The sequence below is a fragment of the Mus pahari genome, chromosome 3 (genome assembly GCF_900095145.1).
Source record: "Mus pahari chromosome 3, PAHARI_EIJ_v1.1, whole genome shotgun sequence".
Classification (NCBI taxonomy): domain Eukaryota; kingdom Metazoa; phylum Chordata; class Mammalia; order Rodentia; family Muridae; genus Mus; species Mus pahari.
Window position 1 is genome coordinate 87,885,304 of NC_034592.1, and position 13,889 is coordinate 87,899,192.

Consider the following 13,889-nt stretch of genomic DNA (forward strand, 5'->3'; position numbering starts at 1 on the left):
GTGCTATTCTGTCCTATTCTAACTCCAGTTTCTTTTTAGAGCCAGCAGTACTATGGGAAATTCGACAGATACCTTACAAGTGAGGCACTATTGTCAATCATGTTTCACCGAGTTATAAACAAAAGAGTAGCAGTAAAATAACTTGCCATAATATATACCAGAAAAATTACATGTTATCTCAATATCCATCTTTTAGGTCACCAAATCCCAGCTGTTAACTAGATTCACTTCAGCCTCTGCCGTTAACACTGCTGTTTCCTTTTTCCAACCTGAGATGATGATGGTGGTGAGGAGGAGGAGGAAGAGGAGGAGGAGGAGGAGAAGGAGCAGCAGCAGCAGCAGCAGTGTATCTTAAGGTTCCATCCTTCCCAAAGTCATCATCTTCAAAGCCTCTTTACTGACACAGGTTTTTAAAATCAATACAGCAAGATGGGTATCTATGACAAATGTGCTCCCAAGCTTGACTATTACAGCTAAAAACCCCACTATAGAACCATCTTTAATTTTTTTATCTGCTTCTTCATATGTGTGTATTTGCACACATATGCACACCTGGTGCCCAATGAGAGCATTAGAGGGGCTCAAATACCCTGAACAGGTAGAACAGGAGTTACAAATGGTAGTAAGCCACCACTTGTGCACCGGAAACTAAACACAGTATGTTCCTCTGCAAGAGCAACACGTGCTCTAAACTACTGAACCATCCCAAAAGAAACCATTTCAATTATGCATTTTAAAAGACTCCAAAAATAAAATTATTCAATTGTAACTGGTCCCAAGAAAGATATCTGAAAAACCATGCTACCCTGGGAAACCCAGATAACTTCTGTTCTTAAAATTAATGAGACCTAACCTAAGACAGATTATAAAGTGAAGCCAAAAAAAAAAAAAAGGAGCACCTGGCTATACTTTCTGTACCCAAGCCAAATAAATCCAGTAATACTTTAAAAACCATAAATCCAGACACAGCAAGGTAAAGATTTTTCTTTTTTTTTTTTTTATCTTTCCACATTCATTAGTGACTTCTTTCTCCAGATAATTCAAATTATTAATGCCTCACTCCCTACACATCACCTGGAGAAATACCACTTCTGACTGTAAGCAATAAACAGCTACTTCCTAGTCACTCTCCACTGAGACTTAGTAGCTGGTAAAATTCATAAAAGCAGCAAAAATTGTCAGTTTTTTCAGAGAATAGTGGAGAAAACACGTACAACTCAGAAGATCTGTAACAGTTCTCTTCAAATGCTGAAGGCCTGTTCGTGTAGCATTAGTCTGCCCTAAACGAAAAAGTATTAAGAGTGTAAGACGAAGGTATTTCTTGGTATTTACTAGATGTTATCTAGTACGCTCATTTTTTTCAAAGTTAATATACAGCAAAGTTAATATACAAAAGTTTCATTTCACACTTTAAAAAGACAACCCTGCAAACCCCTTACTGTCCATGCAGGAATACTGTCCTGATAAGAAAAAAGAAAATGTCAAAGACCTTCAACAGCACCTACTTTGAATCACATTCTTACAAAATCTGAAGGTTGGGATCAGACATAGCTTAGTGTGCTTTTGCCTGGTCTGTCAAAGGCCCTGAATGTGATCCTCAGTATACCACCTAAAAAAAAGTTAAAAGTTGAAAAAGTAACAATCAAAAGGCTTAGAACTATTAGCTGCTCTGTTTAACAAAGCTACTCAAAAAGAGAAGTCTGCAGACTTATCGTTGTGTACAACTGAAGAACACACACATGCACAAATTCATATTCATTCTCTTCCCCTCGAGTCATGTAAGTTAGAGAGACTGTTTTGTTGGTTTTGTTTTGTTTTGTTTTGTTTTTATTATGGTTTTTCAAGACAGGGTTTCTCTGTACAGCCCTGGCTGTCCTGGAACTCACTCTGCAGACCAGGCTGGCCTCAAACTCAGAAATCCACCTGCCTCTGCCTCTGCCTCTGCCTCTGCCTCTGCCTCTCAAGTGCTGGGATTAAAGGTGTGTGACACCACTGCCCGGCGAGGCAGATTGATTTTTGAGACAGGGTTTCCTGTGTAATCCTGGCTGCCCTAGAGCTCACTCTGCACACCAGGCTGGCCTTGAACTCAGAGACCCATCTGCCTCTGCCTGAATGCTGGGATTAAGCCTAGCAAATTTTTAAATGTCTATGTTGGAGTAAGAATATTACAAGGAAGCCATTGCCTAAAACTAAAAGTATTGACAAATCCTGCTTACACTACCAGAATTGTTCTACTTGTCTGCCCACCTGAAAAATAAATATTCAAGTTTAAAAAAAAAAGTACAAGTTTTCCTTTTATGGATTAATCCATTAAGGATTGTTGGTGGTGCTACAAATATTTCTAGATAATGTTTTAGGCAGAGTATGAAATATAGCTCTTTAGTACAACGTGTAAGGAAAGAACAGCAAGCAGAATGGTTTACTAGTGAGCCTTACCTCCAATGATAATAACCAACTTTAAAACCCCTTAAGGTGAAGAACCTACAGCAGTAAATAAAGGTCCCAAGACTGCAGACAAGTAACAAAGCTAAAGCAGATTTCTTTAGCAGACCAATCAAAAAGCACACCTAGCCTTTCCTCAAAGAGCACAACTTTTAAATGATTTCTTTCTATTTTGTATTCATTGGTGTTTTGCCAGGAAATGTCTGTATGAGGGTATCAGAGTCCCTGGAACTAGAGTTACAAACAGTTGTGAGCTACCATGTGGATACTGGGGATTGAGCCTGAATCCTCTGGAAGAACAGTTAGTGCTCTTAACCACTAACCTAATTCTCCAGCACAAGGAAGTATGAATCTTTAATTCTACACAGGACAGTCTTTCTCTCCCATGTCTTTCTACATATACTCGAGTAGGAGCCCTCGAATAGCTGGTGGGAAATTTGGGGCTGAATTTTGCTTCTGCTACTCCTTTACTGCACACCCATTGTGTACAGGTGGGGGTGGGGGGAGACCAACATTACTAAGACACCCAGGAGCCTAGAATCTAGTCTGTTACTCAAATATTCCTGGTTTACAACATTTCAAGATTGAGACTGGCAAATATATGCCTAGGTCTGCCAAAAAAGGAAAAAAAAAAGAAAGAAAAGAAAAAAGCCACATTTTAAAGTTTTGAAGTTTTATCTGGGCACGTGATTCATAGCTGTATCCCTAGCACTGGAAAAGCTGAAACTGGAGGAGCAAGAGTTCAAGGTCATCCTCCTACACTGTAAATTCGCAGCCAGCCCTGACTAGTATTAGTATTTGCAAAGGTATGGCAAGAAGGCTGAGGCAATAAAGGCACATGCTATCAAGCCAGGTGATCTGAGTTCAGTCAGAGGAGCCACACATCAAGGTGAGAACCCCTGAAAATTGTTCTCTGACCTCAAAAGGTACACTGCAATCTGCGCTCTAGAACACACACACACATAAACAATTTAAATTTGTGCCAGGCGTGGTGACACACACCTTTAATCCCAGCACTGGGGAGGCAGAGGCAGGCGGATTTCTGAGTTCGAGGCCAGCCTGGTCTACAAAGTGAGTTCCAGGACAGCCAGGGCTATACAGAGAAACCCTGTCTCCAAAAAAATAAAAATAAACAAAAAAAAGCAAATTTTTTGAAGTTTCATTTAATCATAATGCTCTAATACCTGACACGGGCATGTTCATTACCTAGACAATTTATAAAACCCAGCAATGTAGTTAATGTCTAACAAGTTTTTTTTTTCTTGCATATTGAACTTTTCACCTTTTGGAGGTTGTTTTTTGAGACAAGGCCCATGTAGCCGACTGTTCTAGAGCTCACCTCTAAACAAGGCTGGCCGTGAACTCACAGAGCTCCACCTACCTCTACCTTAAAAATGCTAGGATTAAAGGAATATGCCAGTACACCTAGCTGTATGCTAGACTAGAGAAATAGCTCAGCAATTAAGAAAGCTTCCTACTCTACTCTTGCAGAAGACCCAGATTTGGTCCCAACACTAACAGCTACTCACAACCATATGCACTTACATACACCCAGGCATAAACATTAAATAAACTACAAAAAGAATCTCAACACAATTCCTGTTGGCTGTGCAGACTACCAAGACAGACAACATCAAAATAAACAAACAGCCCACCTCAGTGGTGCAGACCTTTAATTCCAGCACTTGGGAGGTAGAGGCAGGCAGATCTGTGAGGCCAACTTGGTCTATACATAGCACTTGGTCTATACACAGCAAGTTTCTGATCTATATAGCAAGTTCCAAGACAGCCAGGGTAACACAGAAAAATCCTGTCTCAAAAGTGAAACTGGGACCATTAAAGAAATGGCTCAGATTAAGAGCACTTGTTGCTCCTAGAAAGATACGGTTCCATTCCCAGCACCCACTAGGCAGATCACAGCAGTCTGTAAGCAGTTCCTCAGCTGGCACTATAGAAACATATATAACAAAGAACATATAAATATATTAAGGCAAACAGTCATACACATAAATTTTAAAATGTTTTAAAGAATTTGAAGTAAAAGGGTTTATTTCATTCTACAGGGTAACTAAGGTGAACAATTACACATAGGCTAAACAATGTTACAAACTCTAATTATCCCTATGAACATTAAATCACCCTTTCAGACCTGGATCAGTTTATAGAAACATTTCTATTTGCTTTTCTATAAAATGAATTGAACAAATTTCTAAGGTGGCCTCTAGCTCTAAAAAACTTAAGGTTCTGTAACAACATAGCAATAGAATTGAAGTCAACTTAGTCATGACAACTTTCATCAACAAATTTTTACTAGATTTCTAAAAAGATGAGACAGTTATTAATCTTCAACCTAGCCCAAGATATAAATTTAGTAATTGCTCACTTAATATTATGATGACTTAGCCAGGAGTGGGTGCGCACACCTTGGATCTCAGCACTCAGGAGGCAAAGTCAGGCAACAAGGAAAGATTCAGGACAGCCATGATTGTTATGCACAGAAACCTTCTCTTTTTGAAAAAAAGGATTATGACAAATTATATATACCCCATCCCCACCCCAGAGACAGGGTCTTCCTGTGTCGCTCTGGCTGTCCTGGGAGTTACTATGTAGATCAGGAGAGCTTCTGCTTGACAAATTGTGGGGTTTTTGGGTTTTGTTTGTGTGAACTATGAGTACTCTATTTGCACTTATGTTCACATGACAGAAGAGGGCATCAGATCCCATTATACAGTTGTAAGCCACCATGTAGTTGCTGGGAATTGAACTCAGAACTTCTGGAAAAATAGACAGAGCTCTTAACTGCTAAGCCATCTCTCCAGCTCCAACAAATTATATTCATAATCTGTATATAACACAAAATATATTCTTATTCACATAAGTATCCTAAAGTAAAACCTATCACTTAACATATCACAACAACACTCATGATTCTATTCTCACCCAAGAAAAGGAGTTCACAACTTAACCTTTTTAAATATCATACACCATGGGGGTGGGGGTTGCAAAAGAGAGCTGAGAACTAATTACATGTCATTGTTTTTCCCTTTGGCAAGGTGAATTCAAAACAAAGTGAACTTGTGTAGTGGCACACTCCTTTAATGCCAGCACTCAGAAGACAGCAGCAGGTGATCTGTGAGTTCCAGACCAGTCTTGTCTAAATAGCAAATTCCAGGATGACCAGAGCTACATTTAGACTCTCAAAAAATAAAATACGACCTTGCTCTTAAATTAAGCATTGGTTTTTTTTCCCCCTAAGACAAGAATATAAAACCAAGTAACTTTAGCCTCTGCACTGGGAATGAATGGATCTTGCAAACGAATTAAGAAGCTAACTCACCCAAAACCTGAAATGGAAAAACAAAAACAAACAAAAAAACCAACCTATATTAGCACAAGAGAAGATTTTATCTATTAAATAGTTTAAAGAATGAGCATTTAACACAAGCTCTGCACAACAGTTGCATCGAAACTTCTAAGAAACACTGCAGGTCTAGAAAGGTTAGCCTCACTATCTAATGAATATTAATTACAAAGACATAAAGTACACAGCCTTTAGCAATGGTTCTCACCTTCCTAATGCTGTGACCTGTTAATATAGTTCCTTATGTTGTAGGGACTCCCAATCACAAAATTATTTTTGTTACTACTTCATTTAATAATTGTAATGTAAATATCTGTATTTTTCAAATGGTCTTAGGTGACCCCACCCACCCTCTAGAGGGGTCATGACCCACAGGTTGAGAGCCACTGCTTTAGGGAAATATATATATTTCCCAATCAGTTTAAGTTTCAGTTAGGCTTTTTTAAAGCAAAAGAGAACAATAGCTAACCTTTTACCCTGTAGAGTTGTCAGTCATTTTAAATGCCACCTATTAAAAATATCCTTTACATCAAAACTGACTATATCTTGCACTTTCAAATAAGTATCTCTTAAATTCAGACTGCTTCCAAATATCTTACATAGCCTAAAGCCCTGTTCTGTACTGAAAGTACTGCTGAAAGAAAACTAGGTAAAGTCCTTCAACTCAGTATTATTTGTATTTTAATTGCTAAATAAGGCGCTAACATTTACAACTGATTTTCTATAGCCTAAACTTCAAAAAACAACCAAGCCATATATATATATTTCTGTTGCAGGATATTTGATCATTCTGTGAACCCGACCAATGGGAAGTTTGCATTCTTACTGCAGAAATTAACAAATGAATAAAGCCAGGCAGTGGTGGCGCCTTTAATCCCAGCACTTGGGAGGCAGAGGCAGGTGGATTTCTGAGTTTGAAGCCAGCCTGGTCTACAGAGTGAGTTCCAGGACAGCCAGAGCTATACAGAGAAACCCTGTCTCGGAAAAAAAAAAAGAAAGAAAGAAAACAAATGAATAAAAAACCGTTTTCTTAAATGAAATACAACTGTATTGGGTCTCTGCCTTAAAGTGGTATACTACATTAGCTACTGGTAACCTTTGTGAGGATGCCTTCTTGGCCTAGCAGGCTGTAGTATGAATAGGTAAGAATCAAATATGACCATTGCATTGGAGTTTCTAAAGAAGTATTAAAACTGATTCATAGAACAAATCCTTTTAAGGTACTTCACAAATGCTCAGTCCTACTGAAAACCTCTCATAGGGCAAATCATCCAGTAATAGAAAAGTAAAAGCCTGATGTGCTCATATTAATGCAAAATCCAATGCCTTGAGCATCTCCAAAGTAACTGTAGCTGTAACAGGCATGAAGATCCAGTATCACTGGGCGTGGTGGTGCACGCCTTTAATCCCAGCACTCTGGAGGCAGAGGCAGGTGGATTTCTGAATTCAAGGCCAGCCTGGTCTACAGAGTGAGCTCCAGGACAGCCAGGGCTACACAGAGAAACCCTGTCTTGAGAGAGGAAAAAAAAAAAAAAATCCACTATCAGCAGTCTAATGAGGGAGTAGCCCAGCCCAGCCTGTGTTTATAACCTCATCTTCTCACTGTTCTTCAGCAACCAAAACACTGACAACAGAAATGATGAAAACATTTTCATGTAAAAGTGTTTGTTACATCATAAGATACTATTATCTGAGTCAATCTTCTTATCAATCATGAATCTTCTTCTACTCCCCCAGTTTTTGGAAAAAAATGTTTCTCCAAGTAGTCCTGGCAGTAAACCAGGCTGGCCTCACACTGAAGATCCACCTGAATGCTGGAACTAAAGGAGTGCACCACCATGGCCCAGGTGATAACATTACTCTTACCTATATAGCTAGAGAGAACAAGTGGCCAGTTATGGTTCAAGTCTCCATGGGGATAACCTCAATTTCTGTGTCTTGTTTTAAAATGCCCTTAAACATTTCAATCTGTCACCTCACAAATACAATGACTGCTACTCAACACTGTTCTTTAATAAACATATTTGAAGATTTTGCAACCACTAACATCGATACCTCAAATCATTAAAGCTCATGTTGGATCCTATTCTACAAGAAACTGAGTTCCCAGAAACTCCAAAAATTAAACCATTTGGAGCAACAGCCTAACAACATTGCTTATTGCATTAGGAAAATTTACAGATACCCAAGTTAAACTCAATTTCACACAGGGTCCCAAACACACAGCAAGTATCAGAAAATGCTGGCATGAAATTCCATATTTGAATGTAGCTTACAATGCTTTCACTTAATATTTTCCTCTTTTCACTATTTAATAAATACATTAAAATTCTTATCAAAATAACTAAAGCTTGATATCTTGTTAATGTATATTCTCAATTTCAAATAAAGTCTGAAAAATTATAGTAATATGGCCACTCTTCAACACTGAGACAGAAAAGTACAAAGGTGAATGTTTCAAACTCACTAAAAATGGGAAATCAGTAGATAAACTACCAAGATTAAGATGTAAATAGCCTGGATTTTTCCAACTTACTTCCTACAGCTCAGATTTTTAGCCAGTATCCTATCTCACTAATATCCAATAACTAGTTAAACTAGTTAAACAAATGTCTTCATGGGAGTTTTTCAAAATTGTAAAATATGCCCTGGCAGGCATAAGTTATCAGAAGTTACATTATACTTAATGTAAAAGGGCAAGTTAGAATAACAGTTCCAGGTAAATTGCCTCCGTTTTCACTCTACCACCCCATGTTTGTCCCTTTCCACTACTTTTCTTAATCAGGGTAGAAATTTACTTCTACCCAGTCTCTTCCTCTAAACTGTGTTGGTATACCGTCCTACACTAAACGCATAAAACAAAAAAGCCGGTTTAAGTAATCTAACAGTATGGTCCAGAATGGCTAAATATTAAAGCCAAAAACAGTGTGGGTGTGGCTCGACTTTTTTTGGGAGGGGGGGCTAGGCGGGGCTGCAGCCTGGTCTCTGCCCTCCCCCTCTGCTTTCGCTTTGTGCTCACAATGCAGCTCCTGTACAGCGCTTCCCTCTCCCGCAGCCGCCGCCATGTTAGACACTCCATGTGCCCAGAGACCCAGAGGCAGTCTCCAGTCTAATCTAGACCCACTTCCGAAGGATCGAAGAAATCCCCCCCTTTAGAATGCTGAAGCGGTAAAAAAAAAATAAATTAAAAAGAAAAGGTCATGGCAAAACAAAAAAAAAAAAAAAACCCACTCATTTAAAAACTACCTCGTGACTAGGCTGGGCGTGAGGTTCCAGGCACCCAGACAATCGAAACAAAGGGGGAAACGTAGGGAGTCCATCGGAAGGGGGCGGAGGTACCCAAGCAAAAGCCCGCTTATCCAGGACTTGACGGGACTGCATCCCTAGTTCAGGTCTAGACACTTATCTTTTCTTGGGAAGAGGGGCCAGAGCCGTCCCACCAGCCCCCAGCCTAGGTACCAGAGGCAAACGCCACAGTTACAAGGCATGGGCCGCTCAACTCCACAAGCAATCGGGTCGGGCACACTATGTTTCCTCCCCGTGGCCTCCTTCAAAAGTCCGGCCTCAGTTTGGGAGCATATCCAGCAACGGGCCCCACCACCCAGGCAACCGGTCACCAGGCGGAAAGGCCCCGCTCGGCCTGATGTGAGTAACCGAGGCCTAGAGGCATCGCCGCGTTGGGGTCAGGTGACAGGCACCTCCCCGAGGCGCCCGTTTCCTGGGCAAGAAGCTCCATCCACCGCCGGGACCGGAGCAGGGCCGGAGCCACGAGCCCTCCCTCTCCACTGTCTCCTCGCACCTTTTTCTTCTCCAGATTCCGAAGTTTCTTGTCGATTACGCCGAGAATCTGCTTCATGGCCTCGGTCTGGACCGCGCCGGTGCCGGTTGCCGGATGCTGAGAAGCCGGCGCAGCTGCCCCGGCCGCCGCCTCACTCCCGGAGGAACCGGACGGCGGCGGCGGTCCCGACGATTTGCTGCCGCTTCCGCTGTGGCTGGTGGCCGAGGGCATCTTTAGACCGAGAAGAGAGGAGAGGAAAAAAGCGGGAGGGAAGGACAAGAGCAGCAAGTCAGGAGACGGACGGGGAGAGACGCGGGACAAAACGCGCAGCGGGCGGGCGGGCGGCTGCGCGCGCGCGTGGTGGGGGGAGGGGGCGGCGCGCGCCGCCGGCAGGAAGGGGCACGCGGGCACGCGCGCGACCCGCCAGCGGGGCGCCGGGCTGCCCGCCCCTCCCCCCTCCCCGCCCGCCCCGGGGCACCGAGCTCGCGCCGGGGGCGGGGCCTGGCACGGCCGCCGCCAACCGCCAGGGCAACGGTCCCCATCGGGGCAAGCGGCACCCGTTGCCTGGCGAGAACGAGAGGGACAGAGGTCAGGGCCAGGGGTGGAGAAGGGCACTTGGAGTGACCGGGGTGGGGGTGGGGAGGCCCTGAGCGAGCCCTCCCAGCCGCTCGGACCGCTCCGAAGGTAGAAAAGGACACCCAGGTACAGCGGCCTTCTTCCCCTTCGGCGCCTTTGATCCGGGATGGCGCTCACCGTGCGCGCGCGGAGCCGCTGGACGTCTGGAGTGGGCAGCCGAGGGGGGCAAGGGTGGCGCTGCGTTGCGAACAGAGACGTGCGCTCCGTGGGCGCAGACCGCTTCGCCCTGTCCCCGCTGCACTGAGCTGCTCCTAGTGGGACAAGAGCCGGCGCGGGAGGGACTTAGCCAGCCAGCGCTCTGCAACGAGGGGGGGCGGGAGCAATAGGGAGCGAGGGCCTTCAAGCCGGTGAGGCTGCCCGACGGGAATGCCTGTCGAAAAAGGTCACCGGACCGCGCCTCCCCTCCGGCCTTGTCCTCTGCGCCTGGTTACTGTCCCTTTGCAGATCTGGAAAGTACCCCCACGGAGGCCGCTGCCCCATACTCTTGAGTTTTGACTGAAACCTAAGCTGGGGTCTTTCAGGCGAAATCTCTTGACATCCTAACGGGGACAATGGGTGTCAAGCCGCAGGCTCCGGAGCTGAGGACTGCCCCTTGTAGAGCCCTTATTTGGTGGGAGTGGGGGTTGGAGGGGCAAAGGTTTCTGCAAGTAAGGGGTGCGTGGGGTGGGTGGTGCAATCCCAGCTTCTAGAATTCCTTCTGTATGCAGAGCGTGCAAACTCACCCTAAAAGGTCTGAGAAAAGATAACTTGCCACATAATTATACAATAACCTAGGCATGGAGAATGAACATCCTTCATGGCTTTTTGATCTCCTTAATTACCCCAGTCATGTTAAAACCTGTCTTCTCCTACTCTGAGATAGATAAGTACGCCCTATCATGAATTACTTATTTTTATCCGATTTGTTTAAGATTTTACCCCAAACTTTAAAGACTATGCTAGATGCGGGGGGGGGGGCGGGGGGACCTTTTTTGTCCAGGAGAATTAATTATTCTGGGAGGGGGGTCAAAGTGGGTGGATAACAAGTAAAAGGAAAAAAAAAATGATCTAAAGAAAGGTACTAAAAGGAATATGATCCGTGGAAAATTCAGCAACATGATGTATGAGAACAGTAAATGACCAATTTATAATTTAAAATCCATGAAAAGGAAATTTAGAAGAGGGTTCTATCAAAGAATTAAAATGAATAATACTCGCTGGCACCAGTATGTCCTGAGGGAGCCTGGAGATACAGCAGCACCCCGTGGACTTGAGATACTTCAGTTAACTGTAAAGTCTGTAATCTGTGCTTTTAAGTATTTATCGAGCCCATTATGGCATGCTAGGAAATCTGCAGTGCTAGAGATGGTGAACAAAACAGCTCCCCCCCCCCAATGGAGTTTGTATTGGGTGGAGTGCACAAAAATAACAGGGAAACCAAAGGAAGAAGAAAAAGGTGGTGGGGAGTGAAAACCTTCCTGGGTACTTCTGAGCCAGGACTGGAGGAAGCAGAGAAAGCTTAGAGGGGGACCTTTCTAGTGAAAGAAACACTATTGAGCAAGATCTGAGAGGAGCTCAGTTAGTACTCCTGCCTTTAATCCAGCCACTGGAGAGGCAGACAGGCAGGCCTCTTAGCTCAAGACTACTAGCCTCGTCTACCTAGTAAGTGCCAGACTGACCAAGAGTGACATATGAGAATATGGCAAAATCTTAATGTGTTTCACAGTAGCTACAAGAAGGAGTAAGAAAGAAAGCCATAAACCAGGCAGTGGTGGTGCACGCCTTTAATCCCTGCACTTGGGAGGCAGAGGCAAATGGATCTCTGAGTCTTAGGCGAGCCTGGTCTACACAGAGTTCCAGGGCAGCCAGGGCTATTACACAGAGAAACCCTGTCTCAGAAAGCCAAAAAGTAAAAAAAAAAATTTTTTAATTCACTATTATATGTAAGTACACTGTAGCTGTCTTCAGACACACACCAGAAGATCTCATTACAGATGGTTGTGAGCCACCATGTGGTTGCTAGGATCAAAAAGTAAAATTTTAAAACCACCCTTACTGCTATATAAAGAGTTGTCAAGAAATGTGTACTAGAGATGAGAGGCTAGAGTAAAATCAGAAGCCAAGAGACCAAGGAATGGAGTGTTGAAATGAGCCAGCCCACTGTAGTACAGTGAAGCAGAAGCAATGCAGGCAGGTGGATTCATTGTACATTGTAACTAGAAAGATGTGTGAAAGATGTGAAAGATGGTAACCAGGGTCAGATTCAGTTTACATTGTAACAAGAGCCAAAAGATTTGCTAGCCAGCTGTGTGTCAGGTATGAGAAGGGTAAAAGTTAACCTAAGAAATGATTTAAGTAAACTATTTAGCCCTATGATAAAAAAAATATTCTGTCTAGAGAGGACTATGATCTGACTTGTAACTCCAAATATAAACCAACCAATGTCATATCACTATCTCTGACCTCCAAGCCAAACCAACTGAATTTGCCTGCATTTTAACCAAATCTTGAGAATTTTGGAGAGTTTTAAAAAATTACTTGATTCAGCACAACTTGACCAATGTCTTTGAGGCCAGATATTAAGACCATTGTCTTCTCTATTCTTTGCCTTATTGCCTTGTGACAGTTATCTCTCCCTGTAAGGGAAACTATTTTGGCTAGGTTGATTGGCCAGAGAGCTTTGAAGATCCTCCTGACTTTGACCCTAATGTTGGGGTCACAGACACAAATAGCCATGCTCAACTTTTTACATGGGTTGTGGGACTCAGCCCAATCCTCATGATAACAGAATGTTTCTACCCACTAAGCTATCTCCCAAGTCCATATGTTTTTATAAAGATTTGTTGAAACATCTGCCTCCATGGTTTTTGGTGGTTTGGTTTGGTTTGGTTTGGTTTTCAAGACAGGGTTTCTCTCTGCAGTCCTGGCTGTCCTGGAAGTCACTCTGTAGACCAGGCTGGCCTTGAACTCAGAGATCTGCCTGCCTCTGCCTCCCAAGTGCTGGGATTAAAGGCATGCACCACCACTGCCCAGTTCCATGTATTTTCTATGGTGACTTTTATGCCACAGCAAATCAGAGTTAAGTCACCGTGACACAGAGTACACATCTAAAATGCAAGCCAGTTTCACTAAGAAAAAGCACTTGCACCAAGCTTCACAACCCACGTTTGACCTCCAAGAACCACATGGTAGACAGAGAAAATGGACTCCAAGTTAATTTCTGGCCTCACTATGCTTTCAGTGGAATGCACACAGCACTCAGGGAGCACCCCCAAATGCATTCCCAGCAAAAGTCATCTACATCTAAAATACTGTCTCTCCCTCTTCTATAACACAAGAATTCAAAGCCCTGCCTTAAACAGAAGGTTCGGCTTATAGTCATGCTCAGTAAACCAGACGGCCAGAGAAGCTGTTGATTACTACGCTGTAAGACTATCAGAGGTATCTGTAGGCAGTGGTGTCACATGCCTAGAACTTGGGAGGCAAAGACATCCTGATCTCTGAGTGGGAGACCAGTCTGCATAGTTCCAGGACACCCAGGGCTACACAGAGAAACCGTGTCTCCAAAAATGACCAAAAGAGGCCGGGCGTGGTGGCACACGCCTTTAATCTCAGCACTTGGGAGGCAGAGGCAGGCGGATTTCTGAGTTCGAGGCCAGCCTGGTCTACAAAGTGAGTTCCAGGACAGCCAGG

General features: G+C 43.4%; 1 protein-coding gene across 2 annotated transcripts in view; it reads right to left on the reverse strand.

Annotated features, from left to right (window-relative positions):
• Caprin1 (cell cycle associated protein 1) overlaps positions 1–10,558 on the reverse strand; it is a 36,114-nt gene extending 25,556 nt beyond the window's left edge. The window contains exons 1-2 of one of the 2 annotated variants that reach the window (XM_021194111.2): positions 10,335–10,558; positions 9,603–9,812 (exon numbers count right to left, since the gene is read on the reverse strand). In XM_021194111.2, the coding sequence (XP_021049770.1) occupies positions 9,603–9,812 (210 nt within the window). In that variant the 5' untranslated portion in view covers positions 10,335–10,558. Of the gene's footprint in view, positions 1–9,602; positions 9,941–10,334 lie in introns of those variants that run through there. The other variant, XM_021194112.1, reaches the window with a different exon arrangement.
• Between the last annotated feature and the right edge of the window lie 3,331 nt (positions 10,559–13,889).